Source organism: Hydra viridissima, unplaced genomic scaffold (assembly GCF_058129835.1).
Source record: "Hydra viridissima isolate aposymbiotic clone 2 unplaced genomic scaffold, HvirCarnegie_v1 scaffold_9, whole genome shotgun sequence".
NCBI classification, from domain to species: Eukaryota; Metazoa; Cnidaria; class Hydrozoa; order Anthoathecata; family Hydridae; genus Hydra; species Hydra viridissima.
In genome coordinates, this window is record NW_028324308.1 from 1,908,911 (window position 1) to 1,927,292 (window position 18,382).

The 18,382-nt window shown below is 27.0% G+C and overlaps 2 protein-coding genes across 2 annotated transcripts; one reads left to right on the top strand and one right to left on the bottom strand.

The window, feature by feature from the left end:
• The first annotated feature begins 1,661 nt into the window (after positions 1-1,661).
• LOC145185987 (EF-hand domain-containing family member B-like) lies at positions 1,662-10,285 on the top strand. The gene is made up of 13 exons (XM_090097992.1): positions 1,662-1,796; positions 1,964-2,062; positions 2,226-2,328; positions 2,908-3,099; positions 3,195-3,318; positions 3,948-4,254; positions 4,350-4,535; positions 6,847-6,928; positions 7,091-7,167; positions 7,406-7,606; positions 7,776-7,832; positions 8,201-8,305; positions 10,180-10,285. Exons 1-12 carry the CDS (start codon positions 1,785-1,787, stop codon positions 8,300-8,302), a joined length of 1,542 nt encoding a protein of 513 aa, XP_089954118.1. The 5' UTR covers positions 1,662-1,784; the 3' UTR covers positions 8,303-8,305; positions 10,180-10,285.
• A 376-nt stretch (positions 10,286-10,661) lies between these two features.
• LOC145185223 (outer dynein arm-docking complex subunit 2-like) lies at positions 10,662-17,613 on the bottom strand. The gene is made up of 16 exons (XM_080061069.2): positions 17,533-17,613; positions 17,194-17,366; positions 16,430-16,526; positions 16,173-16,235; positions 15,405-15,551; positions 15,038-15,247; positions 14,576-14,797; positions 14,369-14,479; positions 13,760-13,975; positions 13,235-13,416; positions 12,893-12,956; positions 12,670-12,720; positions 12,111-12,188; positions 11,394-11,504; positions 11,091-11,312; positions 10,662-10,979 (listed from the first exon to the last, which is right to left on the bottom strand). The coding sequence occupies exons 2-16, from the start codon at positions 17,247-17,249 to the stop codon at positions 10,866-10,868; spliced, it is 1,944 nt and encodes a 647-aa protein (XP_079917195.2). The 5' UTR covers positions 17,250-17,366; positions 17,533-17,613; the 3' UTR covers positions 10,662-10,865.
• Between the last annotated feature and the right edge of the window lie 769 nt (positions 17,614-18,382).

Below are 18,382 nucleotides of genomic sequence, written 5' to 3' on the forward strand. Positions count from 1 at the left end.
TTTTTTAATTTTTCGGCCGTTTTTATAGAGCTGGTTTTATTTTTATTAATTGATTCAATAAAACATAATAACTCACAAAGAAAACATTGTAGAGTTTTCATTTTAAAAACTCTTGGAAATATATCAGTTATGTTAGAGTTTATCATGTTTTCTTTAAAAACTGTTTTGTTTTATTTAATAAAAATACTAAAAAAAAAGCGCTACAAAATGTCAAAGAATGCGGTTATAATTCGTTTTCAACAGTTTCTATCTCAAGTCAACCTACTAGAAAGCAAATACCAGTTTATTTGAAAACCACTAAAAATGAGCAGTGTACTGTACCTTACTTATGTACTGTACCTTATTAATCTAATGATAAAGTAATCTGAAACTTTCCATATATAAAAAACTCCATTTACCTCTCTTTTTGTATAAGATAATAGTATGGCTCTTTAGTTCGTAAATAATTTTCTTTCGGTGAAAAATTTCCATAAACAACTGTTGAGTCTACTATTTTGAAGCTTGTAAGAACAAGAAAAAATTCAATCGACAAAATCGTTCCGATGCCATTTCTCTTAAAACTCCCTTCTTTAAATTGATAAAGCAATCTACATTTATTTAGACTCGAAAGAATGCGACTTAATATTTCTTGATTGGTTGTGGTACAAGTTTGTGTCAGATTTGTTAGGTAAAGCTAGCCTACAACAGCGAGTTGCAGACTTGTCATAGCAAATAAATTATAGAATTGTCACTATTTCTTTGAGGTTTACGCAATTTTTAACAACTTTTAACCCCTCTCCCCCACTTGCAACAATCCTTAATGTTCCCACCCCCCCTCCTTTAAAAATACGTCTGAAAATTTTCAAAACTGGCTGTTGTCTGATCAGGATTTAAAATAAAAGATGACGTTTCGTCTCGTTTTTATGGAATTAATCTACACTTGGGCACGACGTATTTATGCCATGAACCATTGATTTTATTGAGCTTAATAAAAAGTAGATATCAAAAGACACCTTCTTGCTAATAAGCTAATTACCTATCTTCCACGGTTTATAAACTTTCTTTGTTAATAATAGCAACAAGAAATTTGAAAAAACCGGGGAGGATTTTTATGGACCTTATAACTCCTCCCGAAGCATTTTTATTTAAGTATGAAAAAATATTTTTATCTTTATGGGTAGTTGTTAACTAGAGCTGAATATTTACTTAATAATCGCACTGGTCAAAAATCTTTCTCATTGTTTGTGCATTTTGTTCCACTTTTATCATCACCAATATTTGGCACAATATTTTTTGGGCAAGCTGATCCACTTTTTTTTTATTACCATTTGACTTCGCATAATTTTGACCTTTCATGTTAATTATTCTTTTAGTCGCACATCCTTTTTTTTTATTTTTGAAATCACCAAGATATTTTTCGCATTGGTATCTTATTGGTATAATTTTAATTGATAAAAATTTGGTGCAGCATTCAAAAAGATTTTTTTTTGTTTCGGAAGAGGAGAAAATTTGGAGAGAACCTTAAGAGGTATAGATTCTTGAATTATTACAATAACATTTTTTAAATTATTACAATAAAATTTTAAAAAAACAATTTAATTTTCTACCTAAGTCATTTGTACAACTAACAGCCTGTTAGTAACAGGTCTGTACTTAAAAACGATGCGGCTATAAACAATGACCTTGTTTATGTTGTATCTAATAGCGACTGTTTTCATAAGGTGGCGAACAGAAATATACACGCATCCCAATAATTAAAAAAACAAGAATAAATAGACATGTTCTAAAGAAATAGCTTTTATGATATGGAAAATACGGTTTGAGTTTTGTTTTACTTTATATACTAAATAATAGCTATCAGACTATATCCAACAAGTTTGTACATGTATTCCATACAAATTTACTATTTTAGCATACATGTTTTAGAATATTAAATTCTGTTAGACCTAAGGTACCATACTTAAATAAAGTTATTCATTTTTAGCTACGTTCTGTTACATTTTCTACACCACGCAATCAGACAATATGTTTCAATGAAAAATACAGTGGTCTACATAATGTTGCCAAAAAACCCTCTACATCAGTCAGTTAATTTTTTTTTAAATATTACATGCTCATAAAAACAAGTAACTATACATGCTGTAAAATTTTCTTAGCATTACATTTTATTAAAAACATAAATAATTTTTTTTTATTATAATGTATAAATTTGTGGTAAGTTAAATTTTATTGAGTAAAATTTTTAGGCTAAAGATTTAATTAATCCAATACCACCAAGTTACTTTAAGGAAAGACTAAATGAAAAGTTAGAAGAGAAAATCTATGCCAGTAAAAAAAGAGCTCCACTTGGTAAAACTCTTTATTGTATTTGTGTGCTGTTATAGTGTTATATATTTGTGTACAGTGTAGTGCTATACATAAATAAATACATACATACATACATACATACATACATACATACATACATACATACATACATACATACATACATACATACATACATATATACATAAAAATATATGTATATATATGTATATATATACATATATATATATATATATATATATATATATATATATATATATATATATATATATATATATATATATATATATATATATATATATATATATATATATAATGTGTATATAAAAATATGTTAAAATGTGTATATAGTATGTATATATGTATGTAAATATGTATATTATGTAAAAATATGTATGTAAAGTGTATATAAAAGTGTGTAAAAATATGTATGTATATAATGTGTTTGTATACACACACACACACACACACACACACACACACACACACACACACACACACACACACACACACACACACACACACACACACACACACACACACACACACACACATAAATATTAAAAAAAAAACATCATGAAAGAATGTGTATAAATATTTAAGGTCATAGCTACAATCAGCAAGAGAGACTTCCATCTTCAGTAAATTTTAGAGAAACTTTATTTGGACTTCCCTCAATATACAATGGCAATGCAGGAATTCTGATAAACCCTCCTAAGTCATTAAAAGATGTTTATAATGAAAGCCAAATCGGTCAAGAACTTTACAAGAAAAGTCATAATGTATATGACATAGGTAAAATTAAATGCAAATTATCTATAATATTTATGAATTAATTTTTTATATATGTTAGTTTTTACATAAATATTTCCTTGTGTATTTATATTTAGGTGAAACATGCAATAGAGGTTATAATTGGTCTCAAATTCCAAATATTTTTGGGAAGGAAACACCTCATGATAATAGTGGTCTAAATGTTAAAAAGTCACTAAAATGGTTTAATCAAGCATTAAGGTTTTAAACATTATTATTATTTTTTTTTAATACAAATTTTTTATCATCTTCTTTTAATGTTTCTTAGATTTTATAACTTGGAGATATTTTTATAAGAGAGCATTATCAGTAATGTATTATAATGCTTGTCCTTTGTGCTACTGCATAATAAATTTATTGAACTTGAGAAAAAATGGTGCTTCCCATGGCTAAAAGAGCTGGTTGAGAAAATTTTTTTATAATGTATATAATGTTGTGCCAGATTATCAATAGGCAAGTGAAAAAGTTATAAACAAGCTTGTACTTCAAAAAGCGGAGAGATGAAAAAAACCTTAAGATATGTCACTTTCACCTAATTATTACTATTATTTTACACAGTCAAACATTTATACCACATTAACTAAGTTTGTTGAAAGAAGATTTTTCAATTCATAAATTCCTAAATTATTATTGGCATTTATTTAATGGATTTCAATGGCATGTTAATAATAAATTTAGATAAATGTAAAATAAATTAACTGGAGATATTTAAAAATATTTTTTTTTTCTTTTTGCTTTAAGTAAACACTTCATCAGAACTCAAGTATCCATTCATATCAAGTTACTACTACAAAGTATTTGTTTTGAATTATTTTTTTATTTTTTTTTAGTGAGAAGTCTGCAAAAATAGTTTCAAAACAATTAGATAGTTTTCGAGAGCGCAGTACTCCCAAAGTTGGAACTGTTCATGACCCACTTAAAGATACATTAAGTGTAGATAAGGATCATGTATTTGGTATTAGTGTACCACCAGATGAAATCTGTGCAAGAGATCTAATTTATATGAGAAATACAGAAAACTCATCAATACAAAAAAATAACATTTTTGCAATAATAACTTATATTAGGAATCAGATGAAAAAAGTAAACTATCAAAATTTTGAACAATTAGAAAAAACATTTTGTTATGAAGATAAGGTAATTTTTTAGGAACTTCATTTTTTTTTTAATATTTCTTTTTTTTTTTTTAATGAAATAAAGATTTTTTTTACTTTTTTTAAAAATATTTTTAGGATCAGACTGGAAAGATTGATGCAAAAAAGATCGAAGAGATTTGTTTGATGAGTGGTCTTCCAATTGATACTAAGCTTTTAAAAACTTTCCTAAAGTCTTTCAGAAGTAAAGACAAAATGATTGACTATGTTCAGTTCATACACTTTATTAATTGGAGAGAGGAACTAACTAATGACATTGAGAAAGTGAGGTTTTTAAAGTTCACATTTGTTATAAATCTCATTTTTACAAGTTTCCCTTTTATAGAAAAAGTGTATCAGTTTTTTATCTTGATAGTTGTGTATCACTCATATTTGATGGTTGTGCATCACTTACATCTCCATAATGTGTTGGATTAGCACAACATTAATATGCTATTAACTTTTGCTATAACCTCAAAAGTTTATTGTTTTAAAAAGATTCTTTTAAACAATAACTTTTTGAGTAGGCAGTAAAACAGTTAAATTAATCTAATATATGTAAAATGAATAATTTCATGGTTACAAATTAATCTAGTATATGTAAAATGAATAATTTAATGGTTACAAATTAATCTAATATATGTAAAATGAATAATTTCATGGTTACAAATTAATCTAATATATGTAAAATGAATAATTTCATGGTTACAAATTAATCTAATATATGTAAAATGAATAATTTCATGGTTACAAATTAATCTAATATATGTAAAATGAATAATTTCATGGTTACAAATCAGCTTATTTATTTATCATGCATGATTACCTTGTGAAAGTTTTCTTCTTGCATAGTTCTATAATCAATAGCTAAATTTTGTTAATCCCTGGAAATATGTTTTGTTTATAACTGTAGTTTTTTTGATGAGTACTCCTAAAGAAAATTTTAGTAATGCTCTTTGAAAAAATATTCAGGATTTTGATGATTAGTTGTTGTAGCCAAATTAAAATATCTATTAAATGCCTTTGAACTGAAATTGAATACTGTCAAATAATGTTAAAATAGGGGTATTTTCAAAAATAAATTACACATTCACTTTAATTGTCAGTTGTTAATTCTTTTGTTAACAATTTTCCAATATTTGTTTGTTCCAAAACAAAGTTATGTAACATTTTGTTGCTGTTGTTACTTCAGTTGAATATTTGCAGAGCATTTTAAAAAGTAACCTTACTTGTTTACAGAGACTTTTAAAGGTTATGATTCATTGTGCCCCAGTACCTGGGTACAGTAAATCACTGCCAAGGGTACAGCAAATCAATATCAGTGACTTAAATTTTTGCCTATAAGATAAAATAATAATTGTAATTATTAAAAACTGTTATATGGAGCACTGTGAATACTGTACCATGATTCACTGTGTGATCTGAAACATAAAAATAATTTTCTTCAAATTTAAAATGACATTAAAAAGAGAGGAGGGTTTCTGATTTTTTGAAAAATGCCCCTTGATTCACTTAAATCCCTCTAAATAAATGCCCCCTGATTCACTTTAATCCCTCTAAATAAATGCCCCCTGATTCACTTAGCCTTAAATTCCTCTACTTAGTGTAATAGGTATTGTTTCTGGTAATGGTCTACATTTTTCCAATCCTGTTGAAAAGAAATGAACACTTATATTTAAATGCCTAGTCGTTTAACCAATATACTTAGGATTGCATTTAGCACAAATGAATTTTTAAATGACATTTGAGCTAAGTTCATGAGGTATTTTATCTTCGGTGTAGAGTAAATTTTAAATGTTTAATTGAAAACGATCTTAATACTTAGGGTTTTACAATACATTTGACCTTTAAAAAAAAAAGAAAAACTTATTTAGGTAGAATTTCTTTATGCAAGTTATGGTTTTTGTTAAATCTTTTTTTAGTATATGATCAATTATATGTACAGGATGTAAGTTTTTAAAATTGAATTGATAAAAATAAATGTTAATTTTAGCTTTATCAACTCAATGAAGTTTTTTGTCATTATGTAGAATTTAACTTTCATAAAGCACTTCACAAACTTTAAATATCAGTTATTATCTCTAATGAGAAACTTTAAATACCAGTTATTATTTCTAATGACTTGTTAATGACCTATTATTTCTAATAACTTTAAATATCAGTTACTATCTCTATTGAGAAATTTTGCAGATTTTAAAAGTGGTAGCCCTTTTCAAAAACTGTTTTATTTTTTTTGGCAACTTTTTTCACTAAAACATAATTTGTTTTCATTAAAATTACCATTTTAACATAAATTCAGTGAATAGATTTTCATTATGTCTTTAAAAGCTTTCTCTCTTAAGAGAAAAAAGGAATCTATACTATAGGTCAAAAAAGCCATTAAAAATCATATTTAGTATTCCAAAGGCCTATGCCCTAGAACATAAAAACAAGTCAATAAAAGAAGATTTGATAAATTTTTGAGGAAATGAGACAGTCAGCATATTGCTGCTTGCCTACTATAAAGTAGCCTTCCTTATTGTGTTATTTTCTTATTTGAAACCAAAATGTTTCATAGGAGATGAATACTGGATAAATACTTTCATATCTTGATTAGATGTATGAAAATAAATCTGATGTTGAAGAGCCCTTGGAAAATAAGAAAGAACCTATACGAATAGAAAATGAATCTACCAAAGGTAAGTTTTACAATAATATCTAATATGTTTACAACGACATAAGTTGACAAATATTTCAAAAAAAAGAAAAAAAAAAGGCTTAATTATTTCACGAGTATATCTTTTTTGTTTGAAAGGTTTGCTTAATTCTACTAAATGTAACAGTTCTAAATATTGGTTTAGATACCAAAGTTTATGGTATCCCAACGATAAGAAGGGATCTACCTCCCCCCATATTAAGAAGAATTGGAGACGTTAGGGTAATTTTAAATCCTTATTTTAATGACTTTTTACTGAAAAAAAATTTTGAGTAAGAAACGTTCATGTAATCTTCGAACTTCAACGTTTTGATTTTAATCGCTTGTCAAATCTTCTAACTACAATATTTTGACTTTGATCAATCGAAGTTTCTCCAACAAAACCTTCTTCTATAAATTTAATCAGTTTGCAATAAAAAAAATTACGTAAAAGTTGTGATGAGTTATTTTGTCATTATAGAACTATGGTGATCAGTACGATTTGTATGGCCTAATTACTCCATCAAATTATTCTAAACGTGGTATAGAACCTTTTGATCTATCTAGGAAACGAAGTTCATATGAAATAAAGAAAATTTTTTCATCTATTGGAGTTGAAATGACAGAAGAAGTTTTTCAAGAGCTGTGGGAAAAAGCTCAAAAATACAGTACAGATGGACAGGTAGGATTATCAGCATTATTGTTTCTGATAAAACATTTACGCTAAATTTTTCATTAATAAACTTCGTATCACTTTTATTTTACACTAAACGTAAAAATTTCCCATTAAAAAATATCAGCATCATCTACAGTAAATAAAGTTTAACATAAATTATTGATTTTTTTAATAGGTTTCAATTGAGCTATTCAAGACAGTCCTTCACCAAAGATCTGTTGAAGAGATTCTGGTAAAACATTTTTTATTATTCATTATGAACAGATTGACTCTATTAGAAATCAGTAAAAAAAAACATTTGCACATTTCAATGCATTGTGAATGAAGTCATGTAAAAAAATTTCATTGTCAGCAAAATAAATAAATAGTATTTTTTTAAACCGAGAGCAACAGAACTAATTCTTTTACTTTAAAAAACCACGTAACTATTGTGAGATCATTTTCTTGGCTTCTAACTCGCAGATTGCTTTATTGCTCAGTTGAATCGGTTTTTTTTATAAAAGGGCACAAGTTAGTAATTTGCCATATTTCAAGTGGGTTTCCGTCTTTTTTTAAATATATTTTTTTTAAATTTCACGTATTAGAAATATCTATTTTTAGTCCAAAGCTGAGCTTCTTAAAGTGCACGATTTCCAAGCCAAGATCAATTCTGCACTGGTAAATAAGCCGATTTTCTATCAGAGGTTCAGCCACAGCACCTGATAGGTTGAAATATTATTTTGTTTTGAAACATTTTTTTTATTTTTATATTCCTTACAGTTTTCCCGAACATATGTGACATAATTTGATTCCAGATTTCCTGTTTTCATTAAAAAGAAATTTTGAGCGATTTTAACATAACCCCATTACGAATAGATATTATTTCATAATAGAAATATATAATAAATTTATATTCCTTTCTAGTTCTTTTAAATTTTGTTGTATTTGTATATGATAATTAGTGTCATATACATGTTATGACACTAACGTACAGTGGTGGCCAAGTCTTGGAACAACATATTTTATGTTCTGAAATCAATATATTTGTGTGAAAAACAATTTATTAGTACATTTTTAAATTTTTTTCAATAAAATAAGTGTTTATAACAATTTCAAAGATGATAGGTACATGCACATACATGATTAAAGTTCAATATTTAATGGAAGCATAGTTATTGTCAATTACCATTTGGATACGTTTTGGCATGCTGTTAACAAGTTTTGTACAATAGTCTGGTGTAATTTCATGGCTCCACACTGATTTGATTGCTTCAACTAAATCATTATAGGATCTAGGCTTTTTGGCAGCAACTTTTACTTTCATAATATGCCAACAATTTTCAATAACATTAAGATCTGGTGATGACCCAGGCCAATTTCCAAGGGTTTGAATTCCTTCATCAGAAAACCACTTCTTTACAATTTTGGCTGTGTGGCATGGTGCACCATCCTGTTGGAAATAAGTGCAGTTCAAAATCTGCATGAAAGGTGGCAACTTCTCCTTCATAACATCCAAATAGACTTTGCTGTTTATTGTGGTATTCTTGGGCATTATCCATAATGGCCCACGTCCTTTGGCAGAAATAGCACCCCAAACCATACAATGCACAGGAGCCTTGACACTGCTAACTGTATATTTTGGCATATATCTACAGTTTTTTGGTCTTCTTACAAAGTTGTTTGTAACATTAAATTGTTTAATACATGTTTCATCAGAAAAAAGAACTTTAGACCAATTTTCTCCAGTCCAATTTTTGTAGCGCTGACAAAATGTTTTTCGATCTTTTAGGTTTTTTAATGATAAAAAAGGTTTTTTTGCTGGCTTGCATGCCTTCATTTTGAAATCAACCAAAAGCCTTCTTCTAACTGTTCGGTCACTTACTTTTTTCTCAATAAAAATTTCTTTTGAAATCTCATGTGCAGATAGCCGTGGATTTGCATGGCTGATCCGGCCAATAAGTTTGTCAGTTCTTGAGGTGGTTGCTCTGGGCCTGCCTGATTTCATCTTTGAAGTAAAATTTAATTGGGGCTCTTCTTTATGCCTTTTTAAAGTTCTACTTACAGTTGATAATGAACAACCAAGCTTTTGAGATATTTCTCTTTGAACTAAACCTTGTTCATATAATGCAGCAATAATTCCTCTTTTTTTAGGTGAAAGTTCTGGCATAATATAGCTGACAAATTTTTATACTAAAAATAATAAACGATAACAGTAAAATAAATAAAAAAATAAATAAGTTCTAAGCATTTTTTTAAACAACATTCTCTTTAAAAATATACCTCAAACCTTCAAAATTTATACTTTAGATCAAAAATAAATTTTTTTGGTCGTTAAATGTTTTGTTCCAAGACTTTTGGCCACCACTGTACATTTCAACTATATCAGTTCCGTATTTTAAATATGTAACGAAAAAACAACGCATCTAAAGTATGCTAAATAAAACATTTAGTATACTCTTACGGAAAAGTTTATATATTTAATAGTTTTGTTTATATAAATACAACTTTTTCTCAAACGGGTAAAAAATGATTGCCCATTGTTTAATATTTTTATTTATCCATGTTTTTAAATTATGCTTTTTTTTTTCTTTTTTTTTTAGATAAAATATCGTTGGTGAAATTGAACCTTGTGCTGATCGAAACTCTTTTTTTTAAACCTTTTTTAAAATATAAAGTATTTTACAAAATAAAAGATAACTCTAAAAATATTTAAATTTTTTCATATTTTTTTTTATATAAATATACTGCAATATAAGTCAAAATATTGTGAAAGCGTAACAAACTTTCAGATAGCGCATTATGATTTTTTCCTTCAAAACCTTTTTTACTTTGGAAATTTTAAACGCTTTTATTCCCAATTCTCAAAGTGAATAATCCCGCATCTCGATTCAACTTCATTTTCTGTTTTCGAAACAATTTTTTTTTCACACTGCAATTCATATAGACTATCAACGATGTAAAATACCCCAAAAGCTTTAACCTGATGACTACATGAAGTTAACCTCGAAGTTGATTAAAGTTGGTTGAGGAGGAGAAATTGATACAACATCAACAACTGTGACAAAAAAAATAACCTGGAATTGAGGATGCAAACGTATTTCATTCTTCTCAGTTCTTATTGGGTAAAGGCAACACACAAAATCGTCAAGACAGCATTTAAATTATAAATTTTATTTAAAAAATATTAACGCAAAAACATGTAGTATTCTATTCAATAAAATATGCAGTATCAAACCATTCTGAAAAAAGTGAATTCATAAAAACAAAAACAAAACAACATGTGTTGTTAAACATGCATGGCTTTTTCATTTGCTAGAGCCAATTTACGAATGTTATTGAGACATCCTGCTGCTGCTTCTTGAAGCTGTTCATCAGAGGATCCGACCATCGTAAGAAGTGACTATGAATTTGTATAACAACAATAGAAATTGTAACACATAGTCAAATATAGCACTTGTTGAGTTTCTAATTTTGTGGCAAAATAAACATTTAGAAAAATAATTTAAATTACCTTCACAACGCCGCTGCTATGCATCACAATACAATTATTTGGATCGCGTGATAACTGAAATAATGCTTTGGCAGTAGAGCGATGGACTTCTATGTTTGTTGACTTTAAATATCGAACTAAAGGTGCAACTGCTCCAGCTTGACCAAAGGATACTCGATTATTACCCCAAGCACAACAGCGTGCAATTGCTTCTGATAGATAGTGTCGCAAACGATCATCGGCCTATAGAATTAAGGCACAAAAAACTTATACATAAAGCTTAAAATGACATAAAATTTTTTGCAGTTAACAGTCGTTATTTACCGTGTCAGTTAGATGAGCTAACATAGGTACCACCCCGTGGTCTGTTATAACAGCAAGGTTTTCCTCATCTTTAGCGATTTTTCCTATCGCTGCACAGACGCTTGCTAAAACCTAAAATCAGAAAATTCAATACATAAAAATATATTTATACATATTTTTTATGCCACCTTTATTTTCCATTATTATTTTGTTATTATTACTATTTAATAGCTTTTAAAACAAAAAAAAGGAAATTTTTGCAGAGAAACACGTCGATAAATTTATAAAAATCCATAAAAAAAGATTTTTAAAAGTTGCATAAGGCCCATGTCCTGTTTTAACTTTCAGTTTTCAGTAATAATAATAATAATAATAATAATAATAATAATAATAATAATAATAATAATAATAATAATAATAATAATAACAATAATAATAATAATAATAATAAAAATAATAATAATAATAATAATAATAATAATGATAATAACAAAAAAAAAAAAAATAAAAAATAAAAGTGAAAAAAAAAGCAAAATTATTTCTAAGAGCTTCCGTAACTTTTACACCTTTTTGAGAGTAAGTCGAATTATTTAATAGAAGCGAGAAAATACCAGTAAACAAAAAAAAAAAAACAACCTCGTCTGCTTTACCGAACCCCTTGAGTATCTCATTTTTAAGCGTGACATCTTTTTTAAATAATATATGAAATAACGTATGAAATGATATATGAAAACGTACTTCTGAATCTTCAGACTTTAGTAAAGAGACAATCAGTTCCAGACCTCCAACAAATGAACGCACCATTTCACCTGCGTCCTAAGAAAAAACATTTCTTATGATACTTTGAACTTAATTCAATGAAATCAGAATAAATCTTTTGTCGTAAGAATGAAATCAATTCTTAAGTACTTAATTTCGGTTCATTGTCAACAGAAACCTTTCCTTCTAATCAATATCATCAGTATCAAAAATCATCAATGTTAACTCATGATTAACTCAAGATCATGACTTTATGGTATTTTAGTTAATCCTTAAGTAATAGAGTTGAAAGTATAATTCATTTAAAATCTGGCAAAAAACAAAATATGGTTGATATTTTTTGTTGTAATAGTTGCTGTTTGTAATAAAAAATAACAATTGAAAATAAATCGTTTTTATTTGAAAAACTCATAATTATTTAATAAACTATTTTAACAAAAAGCAATTTACCCTAATTTTGTTAAAAAATACAACTTATTTTTAAATAAAACACCAGAAATTATCAAATTTATCAAAAATTTGTATCTAAGAACAGAACCTTGGCATTTTCAATGCATGGACATATTGCCCAAGCTGCACTAGACTGCACCTAAAAATCAAAAGTTTTATCATTACTTTTTTGACTTCTGAAAAAGATTAAATATTAACCAGTAGTAAAATATTTTCTAAGAAAATTTATTTTTTTAAAAATATGTATAAAAATGTAATAAACAAATAATTGCAAACACCAATTTTATTGAAGCCAAATTAAAACTTAATACCTCAGGATTTGGTGATTTTAGCAGTGACCATAATAAACGAACCCCATCTAATCGATCAATAATCCTGATTAAAATTTTATAATATTGTTTAATATTTTAAGATAAAGTTTGCTGTAAAAAAAAAATATTCTTCATAAAAATCTTCAAAGTAAAAATAATAGAAAAAAAAAATTTAACCTTTCTTTAATCTCCAAACTTATGGTTAAAAAAATCAATGAATTATAAAGCTGTAAATTTTAAGTCATCAAAAAAAAACCAAAACAACCAAAATGAACTTTAAAATAACTGTCAAAAATAACTGTCAATTTATAGAACTAAAATCTTATTTTATACAAATATTACGCCATATTTTCTTGTTCAGCTGCACATTCACCAACTGCTTTGGTTACATTTACAAGTAGTTGCTGATTTGTTCCAGTTAAAAGTGAAACCATTGGACCTATACCACCAGATTTCCTAATAATAGAGCAATTAGATGATATCTTAGCACATTCCCCCAGAGCTCCAACAACATTGATTAAAACCTAAGATTAGAAGACATAACAACTAATGATAATAATAATAACTCTGAGAATAATTCAAAACATGATTAAAATGTTCATTAACTTTCAAGATAAATACATTATTATATTCAAGTTCACATTTAATTCATTTTTTCAAGCTCATTTAAGAACTCAAACATTTTCTTTTAAGTTTTATGCAAACCAAAATTTATTTTTGCAGAAATGCTCAAAAAAATCTTGTATGTAATGAAATCTTGTATGTGATGAAACAACTAAACAACTAAACATATTTAGTTAACTGTAATAGAAAAAAAAATTTAACTCAGGGAGATACCTAGAAAATAACTAATAGAAACAATCTAACCTCTTCATGTTGGTTATTAAGCAATGCTATAAGCTGCTCAATTGCTTTCAGTTGTTGAAACACTACCACATTCTCACTGCTAATTGCACATTTCCATATGGCACCAGTTACTGCAACCAGCAACTCTTTAGTTTCTGCAACTGCTAGTAATGCTATCAATGGTTCTAATCCTCCATACACACGAACAAGATCTCTTGTGTCTTTGTCTTCAGCACACTACAAAAAAAAATCATTTTCTGTTAAAAATCAATGATAGCCTTAAAGGAAATCATTAAATGCTTGAGAAAAAAAAACAACCTATAGATTAGCTAATATGTCAATTATTAGAACATATTAGTTGTTTTCAAACTAAAGTATTTTTTATTTTCTTCATTATTAATATAGAATATAAAAACTACATTTCTGTGCTACAAATACAAGTTGAAACACAGGATGATTTAAAAAACTGAGTAATTTAAGATAAGTTCAGAAATCATAACTTATAATAAAAAAACAAACCAGATTTTTTATGCAAAATATAAGGTGATATCTGAAGCTTATTTTATAAGATTATTTTATAAGAAACTTTTAAATAAGATTTTTCAAATTAAAAAAAATTTATGTGACAACCTTGTATATTGCACTTGCACAGTGTTGTTGTAGCTCAGTATTATTTGTACGTAAATTACTCACAAGATCTTTTACCATACCTTCTGTGCGAATTGCAAGACGGTAGCTGGGCTAAAATATTAGGGAAATAACAGGATTAGAGAAAACATAAACTTTACCAAACATTTATTCTTGTACAAGCTAGCGAGATTGTTTATAGCCTCTTACCAGTGAAGCACACTCTTGTAATGTTCCAACAACTGGAATAAGCAAACCTTCATTATTAGATTTCAATAGTTTAGCTAGTAACATTATACCACCTGCATTTTTTATTGCTATTTTGTTATTAGTACTTTTACTGCAGCTCCATAATGCCAAGGCTCCAGCACGAGCTATTTCTATAGAATTATTTGGCTCTTTAGATACATCATTACAATCAAGAAGTTGGACCTAAACTCAACACGAAACAGTAACACATACAGTTTCAAATATTTCTGACATCATATATTTAAAAGCAAAAATACAAAAAACTTTCTACAACATTGCTTTTTGATTTTAATTTCTTTCTAAAAATCAATTTCTAAAAAACAAGTTGCACTTGTTTATGATAACCATAATTTACTTTCGGCTTAAAAATGAAATAAAAAAGAATTAATGGAGAAAATTTATATATCTATTAATTGCATGTACTAGTTTTACTATTCCTCCATACTGTCTGACAGCTTTTCTTGCTCTGCGAAACTTAGCCACATGAGAAATAGTTTCAGCTGCAAGGCATTTCAACTCTTTATTTGGTGAACTAAGTATTTTGACCATGGTTTGTAGACCACCTAAATCTGCTATGGCTTTGCATATCTGTAGGTTTTCTGAAATAACTTTTAAAATCTTCAAAGATCCAACCTATTAGAATAAGTCATTAGAATATAGCATACAAATGCATATCTGTAAGTTTTTTTAAATAACTTTTAGAGTATTCAAAGATCCAATCATAATAAGCAATTAGAATATAATACACAATTCATAAAGCGCAGAAAAAAAATCTAAGGGTTTTAGATACCTTGCACTTGAGTTCATTTGTTTCCAGAAGATTAATAAGTATTTCCAGCCCCCCAACATCTCTCATAGCAAATTGACAAGCTTCTTGATGCAAATTAAAATCTCTTAAGGCACACAAAGAAATTACAGTTGCTGTTTGATTACCACCCTTTAAAAAAAGACTAATTTAAATATTTTTATAGGTCACAAAGGTGTATGAAGTAAATGATTTATATAAAAGCTAATTAATTATATTTATTTCAGCTGTTTATTATATGTAATATTATTGTATAATACATTAATGAAAAAATTTGACAAGCAATTTATCAAAGACAATTTCAAGGCATATTAAGATTGACACAAATAGTTAACATTTAATTTTTGAAAAAGAAAATCTTAATTAAATAAACAAAACAAACCACAAAGTCTTTTAACTGGCAACATTTCTTTGACCAATATTACATGAAATTAGTTGGATAAATTTTTTACTATATAATTTTTTTTATAAAACTAATTATAAAAATATAAGATATATTAAAAAATTTTCCAAACTTTTTAAAATGTGCCAGTAATCATGAAATTTTAGCAGGTTGTAGATCTTTTTTGTTACACCACATTTATGTGTGTAGTCTTAAAATTAATTTCAATAAGCCATAACTTTATAATCCATAAATTTTTCACTTTCATATCTTCCACTTTTAGAATGAAATAAACCATGCATTAGTTAATCATGATGATGACACTAATCTGAAGATTTTGAAGCTAAAATCATTTTCATCACTGTAAATACCTTTAAGTATTTGACTAACTTTTGAATTTGCCAATACTCAGGAGGAAAATCAGTATTTAAATCCTACAAAAAAAATAGTTTAAAAGAATTTTGTTAAAATTTATTTAAATATCTTTTTAAAACTTTCATCAAAGAAACTTATTTTAACGAAGAGAAAGATTCATTATTTAACAAAAAGAAAATGAAAAACCTTTTTTTTCATAACCTCACTACTTATTTGAAAAATGTGATTTAATCACATTTTAAGGCTCACTTACATGCCTGCGATCATAATTTTCTTCTTCATCTTCAGATTCACTTGAGCTCTTACAAAATTCCTCCTCTTTATATTGTGATTCAACATGACATGAAAAACTGTAAAAAGCATGATATATTTTTCAAAAACTTTCAGACAGTAAAATGTGCTAAATTAAAAATCAAAGAAGTTATCTTTTTAAAAATATTTTATTTTTGTATTTTTATGTAATTTTTTAATAAAACAGTAATGTAAGACCATCAAGGTCTTTCATTAAATTTTATCTTACACTAAGTTTTAACTCTTAAAAAATAAAACTTTTAAATTAGGAGCCTGTAGAAAATTTAGCAAATCAAGTTTAAGTGAACCAGAAATGAGATTAATTTTAGTTAATTACATAAAAACTTTTAATTAGCTTATATAACTTTTAATTAGCTTATGAAGATTTGCAGCATTATAACTCTTAAATGAATAAAGACAATCATTAACTAAATATTGCTAAAAACAATCAGTAGCTTAAAGACAATCATTAACTAAATATTACTAAAGTGATACAAAAGTAATTAAACTTATGTAAACTAAATATTATATATAATATAAATTAATGTAAAAATAAGCATATCTAAAAATTAATATCAAAAATCCCAAATATACTAAATTTTATTGTGTACATGTTACTGTGGTAGAGAAGAGCAACTATATAATACATAAAAATAAACCATGCCTATAAAAAAATCAAAAAGTATATACCAAAAAAAATCCATTGTTGTTAAGAATGTTAAATACCTTTTTTCTGTAGCAGTAACAACTCTTTTTGTTTGATTATCTTTTTTGTGGACCATTTTAAGAGCTCATTAAAATAATATCGGTTATTTATTGAAACTCAGTCTAGCTGTTGGTAGTAGATTGTTTCACGGTAATTTCTTTCATAACTAATTGCATATTATTTATTGATGTATCTAAAGAAGATTGCAAATCGATAGTAATTTATTTGAAAGAATTTTAAAATGGTTTGTCTTTCTGATAATGATTGGTTGAGTGAACAAAGAGAGTACAAGCGAAAAATACAGATAAGTTAAACATTTGTCGAAACATATACAAGAAAAACCCTTTTTTAAGTATTACCCCAATTATTAGGTAGTTGAATTTTACACAACTGAAATGGAACGTCTCAACAAGTTACAAAGTACGCGTGTCGTCTTAGAAACAACTTTTTTATTTAACGAATTTTTCGAAGAGATCAAAGATTTTTTAAGGAAATTTCATTTCGTATAATGAATGAACCGTATGCATTATAATGAAATATAAAGTGAATGAACCACATTAACTGGGAATTTATTTTTTATGCACGGAGAATATTTTGAAGAAAAAAATTAGATAACTAGAAAAAAAAAAAGATTAACTGCAATAGAAAATTGCTTGATTGTAAAAAATTAGCATGAATGATGTGAGGACCACAGACACTTTTGGCTATGGGTCTGCATATTGTTTCACTGTGAAATAGCGAAACTTTTTTAATTAAATTACTCCTCTACTCATCAAATAAATGTATGTCACTTCTATGTGTCATCAGCTAAGGTGAAGTGCTAACTTTGTGACGTCAGCATTCGTGATTGAAAAACTTATCTGAAAACTAATCATCACTTATTAGTTGTTGTAAATCTTCGTTTTTTAAAAAACTTTTATCAAGCTTGCAAAGGTTTCCAGCCGGCATACGCAGTTCTATATTTCCAATCTCTTCATACTGATGGAGCTCGCTCTTTCACTTTTTTGTTGTTTATCTTGGTTAATAGACATTTTCTGAGAGATAATAAATAATAACAACAGCAACAATAATAATAATAACAACAACTACTACAACAACAACAACAACAACAACAACAACAACAACAACAATAATAATAATAATAATAATAATAGTAATAATAATAATAATAATAATAATAATAATAATAATAATAATAATAATAATAAT